Raw genomic sequence first — 13,740 nt, forward strand, 5'->3', positions numbered from 1 at the left:
CCCCAAGGTGTATCCCCCCAGTCCAGGCTGATCCAATTAGCAATAGACAAACACCTCTGTGAATCCGTATTTGTGAGGGGAAGGATTGTCTTGAAAAGAAGGTGGAGAGAACCTGGAAGAGAGGCCATTGGCCTGAACAAAAGATAGCCATGGGTCTAAACAGAGAGCTTCATTGCCAGGAGGAAAAAGGAGGAGGGGAGGACAGAGAACCTCAGACTAGGAGAAGGTAAAGGAGGTTCCCTGCAGCCCATGGAAGTTCAACACTGGAGCAGATACCCCATATGTAGGTCATGGAGGACTCCACGCTGGAGCAGAAAATTTGAGACCAAGGGCAAGTGTAACTGAATTGAGACCCCCAGAGATGCTTGACACTGTAACAGAGGTGGACCCCAGAGCTGGGGGGTGGGGAGGTGCACTGGACCAGAGACCCATCTGCAGCCTGTGGATATCCCCATGCTGGAGCCGGGAGCTGAGCCCAAAGAGGTCCGTGACTCCATGGGAAGCTCACATTGGAACACTTTGTTCCTGGACTTTCATGCCAGGAAGAGCAGCAGAGGTGAACTGACTGAACCCCCATTCCCTGCCCCCTGTGCGGCTGGAGGGGAGAAGGTAGAGACATGGGGAGCAAAGTGATTTGAGCCCAGGAAGAAGGGAGGGGTGGGGGGAGGTGTTGTCAGATGCGGTTGTTATGTCTCACTGGGCTACTCGGATGAATAGCAACAAATTAAATTGTTTTTTCTTCCCCAAGTTGAGTCTGTTTTGGCCATGGCCATAACTGGTGAGTGAGCCCTCCCTGTCCTTCATTTCTAATTCTGTGTCCCCTTCATTGTGCCTCCCATCCCATCTCACTGGGTGGGGGGAGTGAGTGTAGGACCACATGGTCCTACTGTGAGTTAAACCACCACACATAAATAGTGGGATTGAGGGCACACTCAGTAAGTTTGCAGATGACAGTAAGATGAGTGGTGCAGTTTATTCACTAGTGGGAAGGGTTGTCATCCAGAGGAACCTTGACAGGCTTGAGGGGTAGGCCCATGTGAACCTCATGAAGTCCAACAAGGCCAAGTGTGGGGTCTTGCACCTGGGTCAGGACAACCCCCAGTAACAATACAGACTGGGGTATGAATTGATTGAGAGCAGGCCCTCAGAGAAGGACTTGGGGATACTGGTAGATGAAACATTAGCTGTGAGCTGGCAACTTGTGCTTGCAACACAGAAAGCCAATCGCATCCTGGGCTGCATCAAAAAAAAGATGGCCAGCAGATCAAGAGAGGTGGTTCTCCCCCTCTACTTCACTCTCATGAGACTCCTCCTGGAGTACTGCATCCTGTCTGAGGTCCCCAGTACAAGAAAGACATGGACTTGTTAGAGCAGAGAAGAGCCACAGAAATTATCAGTGGCCTGGAACACCTCTCCTATGAGGAAAGGCTGAGAGAAATGAGGTTGTTCAGCCTGGAGAAGAGAAGGCTCTAGGGAGACCTTATTGTGGCCTTTATGTGGCCACAATATTGTGACCAATATGCAAAGATTGTTTATAAGAAGGATGGAGAGAGATTTTTTACCAAGGCCTGTGGTGACAGGACAAGGCACCATGGTTTTAAATGGGAAGAGGGTTGATTTAGATTAAAAATAAGGAAGAAATTTTTTACAATGAGTGGTGAAGCACTGGAACACTTTGCACAGGGAAGTTGTGGATACCTCATCATTGGGAGTGTTTAAGGTCAGGTCGGATAGGCTTTGAGCAACCTGATCTAGTGGAAGAAGTCCCTGCCCATGGCGGGGGGGTTGTACTATATAAGCTTTAAAGATCCCTTTCAGCCCAAATCATTCAGCAATTCTGTGATACCTCAACCCAACAATCTGTTCTGTGCATCAGCATGAACAGGAGACACAAAGGGACACAGTGCTGAGAAACAGTAACTGCTAGCCAGTGAAACATAGCACAGAAAAAAATGTTGAAGAACATGGGTGTCAACTCTGCAACACTTTTGCACAGGGATGAGAAAGCAGAGGGGCTGGAACTAAATTATCTTTAAGGTCTCTTCCAACCCAAACCATTCTATGATTCTGTGATTTGGAGCGAGTGTTGGTCTTCTTCCTTGCTTTTCACACTTGGGTCCAGCCAAGTCCACTAATGGCTTCAGGGTAAGCTTCACTGAGGGTAAGCTCTCAACATGCTGCTTTTGGAGCAGCTGTCACCATTGTATAAATCAAATGCTCAGTGAGGCTGGTGTGACACTAATTTCAGATTGGATCACCACGTTGCTGCCATATTATCATTGGACTGGCAACGTTGAATATTCTTTCAGTTGTCTTTGCTGCAAAGCATGAAACTAAAAATACCGTTGCCCTTTGTAATGTTAAAGAAGGAGACTCTTAGTAAGTGTATGTAGTTGCTGGTAATTGCAGTCCCCTGGTGTTTGGATAAGGTCATGTACTGTGTTTTGTGTGATGTTTGAACATTATACTGATACTTGAACAGTTATTCAGAAGCTGCCACATCCATGCAATGTGCATCTTAATATCTGTGACTAAATAATAAAAGGAAAATACAACAGTACACAAGTCATCTATCAGTTTTGAGAGTGCTTTTAATAAGACACCAAAACTCCACTAAGCAAACTCAGACAGTCACAATAGTAGTTTCTACTGAGCGTGCAAGGTATCAAATACAAGCTACTGCTTTGCATTTCATCCTCAAGACTAATGCTCAGCTTTTGTAAATGGCAGAGCTCCACAGAAATCAATGGGCAAATCTCTAGTCCTGTCACTTTCAAGCAGTTCAGGATTGTAAGTACTAAAAACTAGAAAAATATTTATAGTAAAATAGCTTATCCTTTCACTGTGTGCAGAAAGGAAACACATATATATTTGAGAGCAAATTGAGCGAAAGTTAGGAGATTGCTGCATAATAAAAAGCTAATGGTCATGCTCATCAGACTCTAAAATTGCACAGATAATTTGCAGTTTCACTAGTGAATTGCAATCAAATGGATCATTTTTATATCAGGATCTGGTAACTGATATTTCAGCAAGAAAAAGACAAGTTCAGTTGAATCAAAAGCAAAATGCAAATTATTATTTGGAAATTTATTGATGTATTTAAAAGGCCTATATATAACCTCTGAGACCAACCAATACAACCTTTAGAAAATGTAGAAGTTCCTTACCCAGCAACCTTATCACCTAACAGAAATTTGACTATGTGGATAGAAAAGCAACTTTTCAATGCTATTCTGTACTAAAATATCAGCACCTAAATGCTATGGCTACTAGGAGTATTTGTGAAGAGTTATTTATAATGGTGTCCATTGAGCTTAAAGAGGAATTACCTTGCTCACTGTAAATTACTGAATTACATGTGATCCAGATATAGCAGACTCTGTCACTGCGTAGGAGGAGGGAGCACATGCAGCAATCAGAACCAAGGGGTGATGGGGACAAGTTACCACACTGCTTTACCCTCCCATCTTCTAACACACTCACTGAAGTGGAGGTTTGGGGCAGAACAGTGAAGAAGAGCACCTCAGGAAAGAGTCCTGCAGGAGATGCTTAATGTGTGGAAAAGATTTTTGTTCCAGTTTACCCAGCTGAACAGACTGATGTTGTATCCAATGGAGCATGTAAGCTCAACCTTTGCTGCTGCACTAACAATAGGGTCTTGCAGCCAGGTAAAATTCATTTCAAATTTATAACTGCTCTGTTGCAATTGGAGTACTCTCACTTAGATGGGCTCAACTGCACAATCATTGTGGTCTAATTAAACAGAACACATAGGTACCAATTGACTTACCTAGAAAAACATGGGCTGCCAGTAGCAAAAATAGTTTCTTTTTTCTTTTTCACTGAGTCTTTATCGATTAAAAAATTTACAGTAAAATCTCAAAACTCATGCTGAAGAGCACTCTGAATATGTTAAGCCCCAGACTCATGGTGCCTTTTCTTTATTTAGTGGAAAATCCAATACTTGTTCTTCAGCTTCAGTATACTTAAGGCGTTGCACAATTAGGTCTTCAGTGTTGTTGCAGCTCAGAGTTTCAACCTCACCTTAAGTAAATAGTGAATTACAAACCGAAAAGGAGATCTCTCTAAGGGTTTTCTGATTTACTTCCTGGAATATTTATAGAAACATGCAACTTGTCAATGGTAATGGTACAAGCGATGCTAAAATGGGCACATAGCAACGTGGCATGGTGGGAGAGCCAAATGTTGGAACTTGAATAGAGAACCAGTAAGTCTTCCTTTTTTCCCTTCTATTTTATCCATAAAAAAACCTGACAAAATTTACTTCAAGCTGGAGATGCAGCCACCAGGGAATTTTTGGGATTTTAAAATCACCAGATTGATTTAAAAAAAAAAAAAAAAAAAAAAGAGGGATACAGAAGCCTTTCATATGTGACATTAATTTGGAAGAGTCAGTGTTGCAAGCAGTCATGACCACCATTGTGAAGAGTAATGAAAGCCGAATGCTGAGTGAAGACAAGCTTCAGTTCTCCATGTGATGAGATGTGGTCCAACTAGAGGAAATAAAAAACAAACTAATCATGATTGAGAAAGGTAATCAACTACCTTCCAAAAAAAGTAAATACATAGGAAAGAAGAGCTGAGTAGTTCCAGTATCTAAAAGAACCCATTAGCTGAGACTCCAACATCAACATCCTGATTATGTATAAGTGTTAAGAGCCTGACAATATCCTTTATGCTACAACCTCATTGCACAACTCCAGAATTGCCATTACTGTCAAGTGTTGCAATCATTCCTGACCACTCATGAGCAGAATGATGAATGGAGACAAGCCATTCTTCTCTCTGTGGGGAGACTCAGAGGCTTCATATGTAGATTTTAATTTAGCGGATATAGATATGCCTTTTTCTGGCATAGTGGGAACTGTACAGCTGCTGGAGCTGTACCAAGGAGCCCCAGGTACCTTCCCTTTGGGCTTCTCCTGACAGGCAGCCCTGCCCAGCCTTTGAGAAGCAAGCAGAGCATCACCCTCACCTACACCCTAGAAGCTGCTCATAGATGACTACAGAGAGTGGTCTTCATACTGTGAGACTAGGGGAAATATATTTAACAGTGACTATTTGAGACTTCACAAGCAGATAGCTGGGATACAATCTTCCCTGTCCTTTCTCTGTGATAAATCTTGAGCAATATTCTACTTAGTGGAGCAAATTAAATTATCTACAAATACCATCATGATGAGTCTAGTGAATTTACTGTGGTCATGGCAGCTGCCTTGTCATGTCTGAGGCCTCCATCAGGAAAGAGTTACTAACTCTAGTAACAGTGTCAAATAAGCCTGTTCTCAGGAACAGAATTTGATCAGATCCGCAGTAAACATCCTTGAGGTGTGAAGCAATGTTAGGTGTTCTTTTCAGCAAGCCAGCTTTCTCACCTATCTCTGCTTCTCTTAAAGGGACAAACATAAAAACAGTGATGAGCAGATAGCCCACACTCATTTTACAGAAAAAGTGCTGAATCCCATAGTATTCTGGAAAAGTGTTAAATACCTATGTAACAGAGGTAGAATGTGTGGTGGTGAACACTCCTCAGAGCTGTTTTTTCAGACTCTCTGCAGGCACTTGTAATCACTGCTTATGCATTATCAGTATTTCAAGCTCTTTATATGTAACATTTTACTATTTTCTTTAAAAAACACCCCCTCAAAAAAAACCAAACAGAAACAAAACAAAAAAGCTTTTGCATAAAGGGATAACTTCTGAAGCAAATTAGCTTCTGAAGTAGATTTATAAAGTTTCCCTCCTTTATTATACTAATCCATGATCCAAACCCAAAAGTTATATCACAGAATCACAGAATGTTAGGGATTGGAAGGGACCTTGAAAGATCATCTAGTCCAATCCCCCTGCCGGAGCAGGAACACCTAAATGACATTATACAGGAAGGCGTCCAGGCGGATTTTGAATGTCTCCAGAGAAGGAGACTCCACAACCTCCCCGGGCAGCCTGTTCCAGTGCTCTGTCACCCTCCCTGTAAAGAAGTTCCTTCTCAAGTTTAAGTGGAACCTCCTGTGTTCCAGCTCACACCCATTACCCCTTGTTCTATCATTGGTTGTCACCGAGAAGAGCCTGGCTCCATCCTTGTGACACTCACTCTTTATATATTTATAAACATTAATGAGGTCACCCCTCAATCTCCTCTTCTCCAAGCTAAAGAGACACAGCTCCCTCACCCTTTCCTCATGAGGGCTATGCTCCACTCCCTTAATCATCTTGGTGGCTCTGTGCTGGACTCTCTCCAGCAGTTCCCTGTCCTTCTTGAACTGTGGGGCCCAGAACTGGACACAATATTCCAGATGCAGCCTCACCAGGGCAGAGTAGAGGGGAGGAGAACCTCTCTCGACCTACTAACCACATCCCTTCTAATGCACCCCAGGATGCCATTGGCCTTCCTGGCCACGAGGGCACAGTGCTGGCTCATGGTCATCCTGCTGTCCACCAGGACCCCCAGGTCCATTTCCCTTGTGCTGCTCTCCCACAGGTCTGTCCCCAATCTATCCTGGAACCAGGGGTTGTTTCTGCCCAGATGTAAGACTCTACACTTGCCCTTATTATATTTCATTAATTTTTGCCCAGCTCTCCAGCCTGTCCAGGTCTCACTGGATGGCAGCACAGCCTTCTGGTGTGTCAGCCCCTCCTCCCAGCTTTGTATCATCAGCAAACTTGCTGACAGTGCACTCTGTTCCCTCATCCAGGTCATTTATGAATATATTGAATAGTACTGGTCCCATTATTGACCCTTGAGGGATTCCACTAGATACCGGCCTCCAACTAGACTCTGCCCCATTGACCACAACTCTCTGACTTCTTCCCATCAGCCAGTTCACTGTCCATCTCACTATCTCATCATCCAGTCCACACTTCCTCAATTGAGCAGCGAGGATGCTGTGGGAGACAGTGTCAAATGCCTTACTGATTTTTGTGGAAGTAGTTATTGGTGTTCTTCTAAAGTGTTGTGTCATTTACTCTGACTAAGACTGAAGCCATGAAGGAAGATGAGAAGAGAAGGCTATCTTCCTCCTCTGTAGTCTGTAGCATTTGAAAACAGGCAAGAAGTAGAAATTTCATTGTTACTTCTGTGAGCTTCACCCACAGCAAACAGGACAGGAGGTTCAAATACCCTTAAACAGAGAATGCTCATCTGCAAGTATTTAACCATTTCAGGAAGAGATAAGCAGCTGAAAAAAGGAATTGGTCATGCTTCAGTACTTACCTCTGGTAACCTGGAAATTGCTAATCGTAGAACACTTGGTAGCTGAAGTTGTCAGACTTGATTCTGAAGTTGTATCTTCCCACCTTTCGGTGGTACAGGAAAATGAGAAGGCTCACAACTCCCAGCACAAAACCAAACACAGCAAAGGCAATGAGGATGATGTATCCAACTCCCAGCCCAGCCTCCTTCTCTCTCTTTAAATCAGATGCTAAAAAAGCAAAGAGGTGAAAGAAACAAAGCTTTGAAACACTCAAATCTTTTCCTGGGATAAAAAACTAGTCTTGCCTACAAATTAGCCAACATGCATGTTGAAGCACAGAGCTGTGATACAGAAGTGAATCAGCCTTTTGGGGACAGTTATTCTCATGGAAATGTCTGTGAGCCACAGTCCAAGTTCTCTTTTTACATACAAGCGTAGAGTCCTTGCAGATGTGACTATGATGTGTCCTTGGAATTTGACTCTACAGTTTTCTGTTAAAACAAGAATTAAAGGATCAGCACTGGTGACTTTTTGAAATGCTGCCTTACTTTCAGAATGACTTTGGAGGTGAAGCATTCTCCCATCTTAATCCTATCCCCATTCACCTATAATTATTAAAACCCACTTGATTTGCTTTTATCACATATGTAACATTCCTTTAACCACAAAGTATTTAGGGAAGTATTCTCTATGTGTGATAGGTCTCTAAGGTCCTATTCTAGTTAGCAGAGATCTGGCTGGTGCAGTCAGTGGAGGTGAGTCACATTGAAGTGGTCATCATGGGCTCAACTCTGTAGCCTGAGCATAGGTCTCTAGTGCCACCTGAGAAACCCAAGGGTGTCTAAAAATGTCTACAGGGGTCTGGTAGACACAGCATGGGACCTGAAGGACACCTGTAGTCTTTTGGAATAGAACCCAGACACTGAAGGAAGGAAGGAAAGAATGGGGCACCATGTGTCATGAGCACTAAATGCCTATGTGCGGGTAAGAGTCAACTCTCTTGTTGCCAACTGTCTCCATAGGCTCCACCGACCATTGAGAGAACATATTTACATGTAGACATTTCCAAGTATTTGTCCAAATCTGCAAGCAGAATTCCCTCTCCCTTTAATATTATGCCTCTATTAATGTCTGTACATGCACTCTTGCACATTTCTAATTCATTCTTGTAAATGCTTGATGCACCTATAAAAACACCTATTTGTCTGCATACATTTTCAGAACAGCACTTATTTAGCCAAGCACTTGTGTAGTACCTGAGGTGCACAGAAGGCACATGCATGCCTGTAATTAGAGACAAGTTCTTTGGTCAAAGGGCACTGTTGGTAGACACAGAGGTACGCAATAGTGGTGTCCAAGCTATATAACATTCAGGGCATCATTCCAAGACAGGCCAGAGCAGTGTTGCATAATATATTTAGGCTTATTTCCAAATTTCAGTATGAAACAAAGGAATGAAAAAGAAGATACTCAGTGGAAATGGCAGCCTGTAACCAAAGATAGAATAGGCTTTCCTGAGGACATGCATCGGTGATCTTTGCTATAGCACATGGCCAAACAGTTACAGGCAGAGCAGTCAGAGCTTTTTTTACAGGTTTCACAGCAGCAGCTTACCTGACATAATAATTCACATCATCTCCTTCAGCACAGAGATGCATATCACTGTCTAGTTCTAGCCTCACACTTAAAATGCAATGCAAGTATCCGAATTAGAAATAGGAAACAACATCTAGTACTGCCACCTTTGCCTAGGAATCGATGTAGTACAACCTAAATAAAACTCTTCTCATCAGAGTTCCTTCTGTGTAATGACCATTTTTCAATATCAGAAATTATCAGGATCTCCACTGAAAGTGAGAGTGAGATCTACTTTATGTAGTACTGTACAAAGAAAGCTGTATTAATTGCTAAATTTAAAAAAAAAAAGAACTAATTCAGAAATGAACCCCAAAAACCTGTTCTAACAGATTGATACTTGCATAAAATAGAAGAAAAATACAATATGCTAAGTCAAAGCCTGTTTCAAGTTCCAAAAGAACATTGTGACCATCACAGGAGAGGAGAAAAAAAATTCCCTTAATCTATTAACAGTCCAGCATTATCTCTACAGTCAGAAGAGTATTAAGTGACTGGAAAAACAGGAAACCAGCAGGAGGAAAGAGGGTGACTTCTGTCTATTCACAGTCGCCATGTGTTAAAACTCTGATGGCGTGTACCAACACTTTCAATGACTGTTTTATGGTAGCAAGATATGAATGCAAATGACCGAGGAAGAAAAATGACTGAAAATGATGGAGGCCACAGCTGCCCTTCAAAACATCACAGGTGTAAATGCAGAAGAGGCAGATGCATAACAAATTAGACCTTGCTAAGGTCTAATTGGACTGTGATAAGACACAGTGCTGGTGCTTGCTCTCTATTAACCTGTACTGTACCAGTCCACCAGATTAACCAAGGAGCTGTGCGTCATCTAGGCTCTGCCACCTTCCCTCACGGTAGTAATGAAGTCAACACCAGGGAGTCTAAGGAAACATGGCAATGCAATCTCTTATCTCCTCTGATTTTGGACTTCAGCACTCAATATAATTGCAGTCTAACAACACTGTAGAGTAAACAATTGAAAAACTGATTGCAATCTGATCCAAGCTGCTTTCACACTTTAAAATTGTAATAACTGTTTGATTTTGTGGCTGTTGTACTTGCTACCCTGTGCAAATAGCTACACAAAGCATTTTATCCTTTTCCTTTCTACATTCCCTTGACAATCTGCCAGTCACTTCTTTGAGGAGGGCACATGCTTTTCCACACTGCCACATGGCTTCAGCAGAACATCTGCTCCTCAGAAGAACATTCAGAAAAGCATGAAAACCTTGTATGACAGGTCTTCAGGTTCCTTTGCCTTTGAAAGAGTCTTAAAATGGTGGTTACTCTGTGTCCCCTTCTTGTAAGCATCTATTCATAACTCACCAGCTGATTTACATAGGGGTCCCCAGGATGTTCTGTGTGTAGCGATGGTTTCACCAGTCTTCAGGGATCGAACTGCATGGCATCTCTGCAACAATCATTTCAAACTCCAACAAGTAATACAGCTTACTAATTAAAAATACAAAGCCTTCTGATGAGTATGTGAAAGTCCAGTGCCATTCTCACTCACTGGAGTTTTTGTTTCTCAGTGTTATGCTTTGTTAAACTGAAATGAGCACCAAATGGAAGTTCAGAAGAAATGGCATTAAGGAAACATCAGTGTAAAATCTTAATTAGTCACACTGGAAAACAATGCTGTGAACAGACATTTCACACAGATAATCTCTTTCTTTTCATTAACTTTCTGTTTGTTTTAGAGAAACCTCATGGGAAACTAAACTTCTCGGTATTTCTATATGCCATGGTTTTGCTAACATATTGTTTGGATGTTTCTGCTGCCTGTGGCAGGCACAGGAGATACTACAACCAGCACCAGCAAAAGCAGGGGCAACTTTCAGCCCCTACCAAGCTGTGTGTCATTTTGAAGCAATGCACAACTCTTCAGTAACATATGAACTACTAATCTGGGAACTACTAGTTTGAAAGCCTTGCCCTGTGAAATGTTGAGGATTAGCTGCTTTAGCTTTGTGTGAGAAGCACTGGCAGAATACACAGCCCAACTCATCTGCGTACTTCCTCAGTAGCACGGTTCAGTTTGTTTGCTACTTTTTTCTGTTTTAAGTTGCAACCTAAAGGTTTCTGATGAGAACCATAGCCTGTTGAGGTTATTCAAAAGATACTGTGGTTCTCCTGGAAGTGCACATAAAACCAGAGAAACTGCAGTACCATACTATAATCGGCAAAAGAAAGCAGGGAAATGCAAAGGTCTCTTACCAGCTTTTCTTCACAAGAATGTCTCACCAGTGTACCAGCCTGGTTACACTGAAAAAATCTCTACATTCCACTGTCAGAAGCAGTGTCTTTACCTGAGTCAGCCTCCATAAAAATACCCATGTAGCTGTGACTCTGGTCTACCATTGAGTAGCTTTCTCCTCTAGGCGAATTAGAGAATATGGTTACATAGCTGCTCCCTGATGTCAATGATTTTTTGGTTTCACATGGCCATGGAGCAGCCACGTTCCACCAAACATACACATGGTGTTGGCACATCACTCCTCTTCCCATTCAAAGTCCTATTTCTTACTTATTTCTTATTACATTGCTCCTCAGCCTGTCTTTTTTTCTACTCTAAACTTCAGAGCACCTTACTCTTTCTGCCAAGAAAACAAGGAATGAAAGGACTAGATAAGAAGAAATAATACAAGATGTAAGTCTCAAATTTGTGGGCAAAGAGCTGAAGCAGTTCTGCCGTGAAGCAAGTCAGTGTTCTCTGGAGTGGCAGACAAATCAGAGGATCATATCCCAGACCCTGGGCACTTTCCCAGCCACCTCACATTATTTCCCTATATACTCCGTTCTTGCTCTGATTTTCCTTGAGCTTTGCAGCTCCTGCAGCTCCACCTCCCTTCTCTGTAAAAAACATTGCCATCATTTGTAGATGTGCCTAGTGTTTGTCTTTTCCACATAATATTTTAATCTCAATCTAAGATACTGAATTCACTAATTTTTCATATGGGGTAGATTTTGCATAGGAGAAAGAACAAATATATATTTCACATATATATGAATGACACAGAAATGAATAATGTAGAATATATGAAAGAGAAGGGCTCACTGATTAACTCTGCTGTGCCTTGTTTACTGCAGATGTCAATCTCAATCAAACCTCCTCTTGGGCTAACTGAATTACCCCATCACAGACCTCTCTAATTCAGATCAAAGCCAGTCCTTTAGCTAACCCTGTTCCTAAACTCTAATCCTTACAGCTAAAACCTGCTCTAACAGCAAGCCCAGTGGCTCCTAGCAAAGTGACTATTTGATCCCTTACAGCAGCCATACCAGTCCACGCAGTCCCTGTCCTGGCCATCCCTCTTATTCCCCTGCCTTGCACCCACCACAGTGTCCCTCCCCTGCTGTGCAGGACACACAGTGATCTCAGGGAGGGCACCACTTGGGCTGGGGTTTGCTGGACCACTGATTTTTAACAGGCCAATTCAGCTGTAAAACCCGGAGCCACCTTTCCATCTGTCAGTCATGTTTCCTGACTTCTTTTTTTTTCCATCTGGAGGAAGCTTTATACTTTGAGAAAGGAAACAAGTATCTTCTGCTAGCCATTTTTAATCACTTAGGAAGAGAACATTTGCTTTATAATGGGCTTAAACTGAGTTGTTTAGAGCTAGAGGAAAGTGTTGAACAATAGAGGAACACCAAACTGCTAATGAAAACATCCTTGATAGAAAAAAAGCCAGGAAGATCGGCAGAGGGAGAGGAAAACTCCTGTGTGTCTGTGGTAAAGAAAAATAAAAATAAAAAAACCTCCATCAGCAAAACCTATTTTTTCTTACTTCTATGGTAGTAACACATTTTTAATGAAGCAGGATGTATCAGTTACTTAGAAATAAAAAGAAATAAAGCAATGCTTTGGAGCACAGACAGTTAGAAGCTGAAGTTGTTATCAGAGCATTGCTTGGTTTACTGCTTTAAAAAGAAATAGGGCTTTTTAAAGTTCTAAAATCTTTTAGATTCACAGTTCTAGAAACTTAATGCCACCAAGCTTCCTTTCCTGGCACCTAAGCTCTCACTCGAAGAAGCAAATCTCTAGGGGAAAAAAAAAGGCAGAATAACATTCCAAACCAATTTACTCAGAGTTTGCTGCTGACACTGCTGATATGGGTGCTTGCCTTTTTGTGACATGTCCATCTGAGCTGACACATTTCTGAACAGCCTATCTCATTATAATGTCAATGCACTGCCTTCTAGCTACCCCTATGCAGAGACAAAGGGTTCAGTTCTCAGGTTCCCTGACTTTGATACTCATTCCTGTGCAAGCTCCATGGTTTTAGCTACAGGGATGAGGAACTGGAAGAAAGGCAGACACTTCCATATGGTTGTAGTCCTTCCCCACTCCTCCCTGCTCTCAGCAGAGAATGAAGGAAAACTTCAAGAGCTATTTTAAACCCTGTTTGGAAACATTACTCCTTCAATTCCATAGCAGGACTGCATATGGAATGTCAGAATAAAAAAGCACATTGGAGCAAAACCCTTACCGTCCTGCAGGTGCTTCCTGGGGTCTCCATACAAACACGAATTTTGCAGTGTAAGTAAACCACAGAATTGTTGACAAAGGAAAAAATTTTCATCTTAAACTGTGCTTTGCTTGAATTCCCATTCTCTAGCAGTGTGGTATATGTATTTGGGATGGGACAGCTGAAAAGGAAGAGAAAAATCATACATAGCAGCTAAGGCTATAGAAGGCATGCTGTGGTTATAGCACATATCTCAGGCTGTAAGGCTCCTTTAGAAAGCCATAGCCAGACCCACCATGAAGCAACTGTCCATCAGTGCAGGGGCGATAAGGGGATATTCGCTACTTTATTCTCACAGTAACCAAATAGAATAGGAGATTCAAGAAATGGTTGGAGACTTGGAAAAGAAGGGA

The 13,740-nt window shown here is 42.2% G+C and overlaps 1 protein-coding gene across 1 annotated transcript in view; it reads right to left on the bottom strand.

Annotated features, from left to right (window-relative positions):
- Positions 1–7,257: 7,257 nt before the first annotated feature.
- The window catches only part of UMODL1 (uromodulin like 1), a 43,677-nt gene continuing 37,194 nt past the window's right edge, over positions 7,258–13,740 (bottom strand). Inside the window, exons 18-20 of the mRNA XM_029083537.1 lie at positions 13,349–13,508; positions 10,185–10,269; positions 7,258–7,445 (exon numbers count right to left, since the gene is read on the bottom strand). Of these exons, the coding sequence (XP_028939370.1) occupies positions 7,258–7,445; positions 10,185–10,269; positions 13,349–13,508 (433 nt within the window). The remainder of the gene's footprint in view (positions 7,446–10,184; positions 10,270–13,348; positions 13,509–13,740) is intronic.

The sequence above is a fragment of the Antrostomus carolinensis genome, unplaced genomic scaffold (assembly GCF_000700745.2).
Source record: "Antrostomus carolinensis isolate BGI_N321 unplaced genomic scaffold, ASM70074v2 scaffold10452, whole genome shotgun sequence".
In the NCBI taxonomy this organism is placed as follows: domain Eukaryota; kingdom Metazoa; phylum Chordata; class Aves; order Caprimulgiformes; family Caprimulgidae; genus Antrostomus; species Antrostomus carolinensis.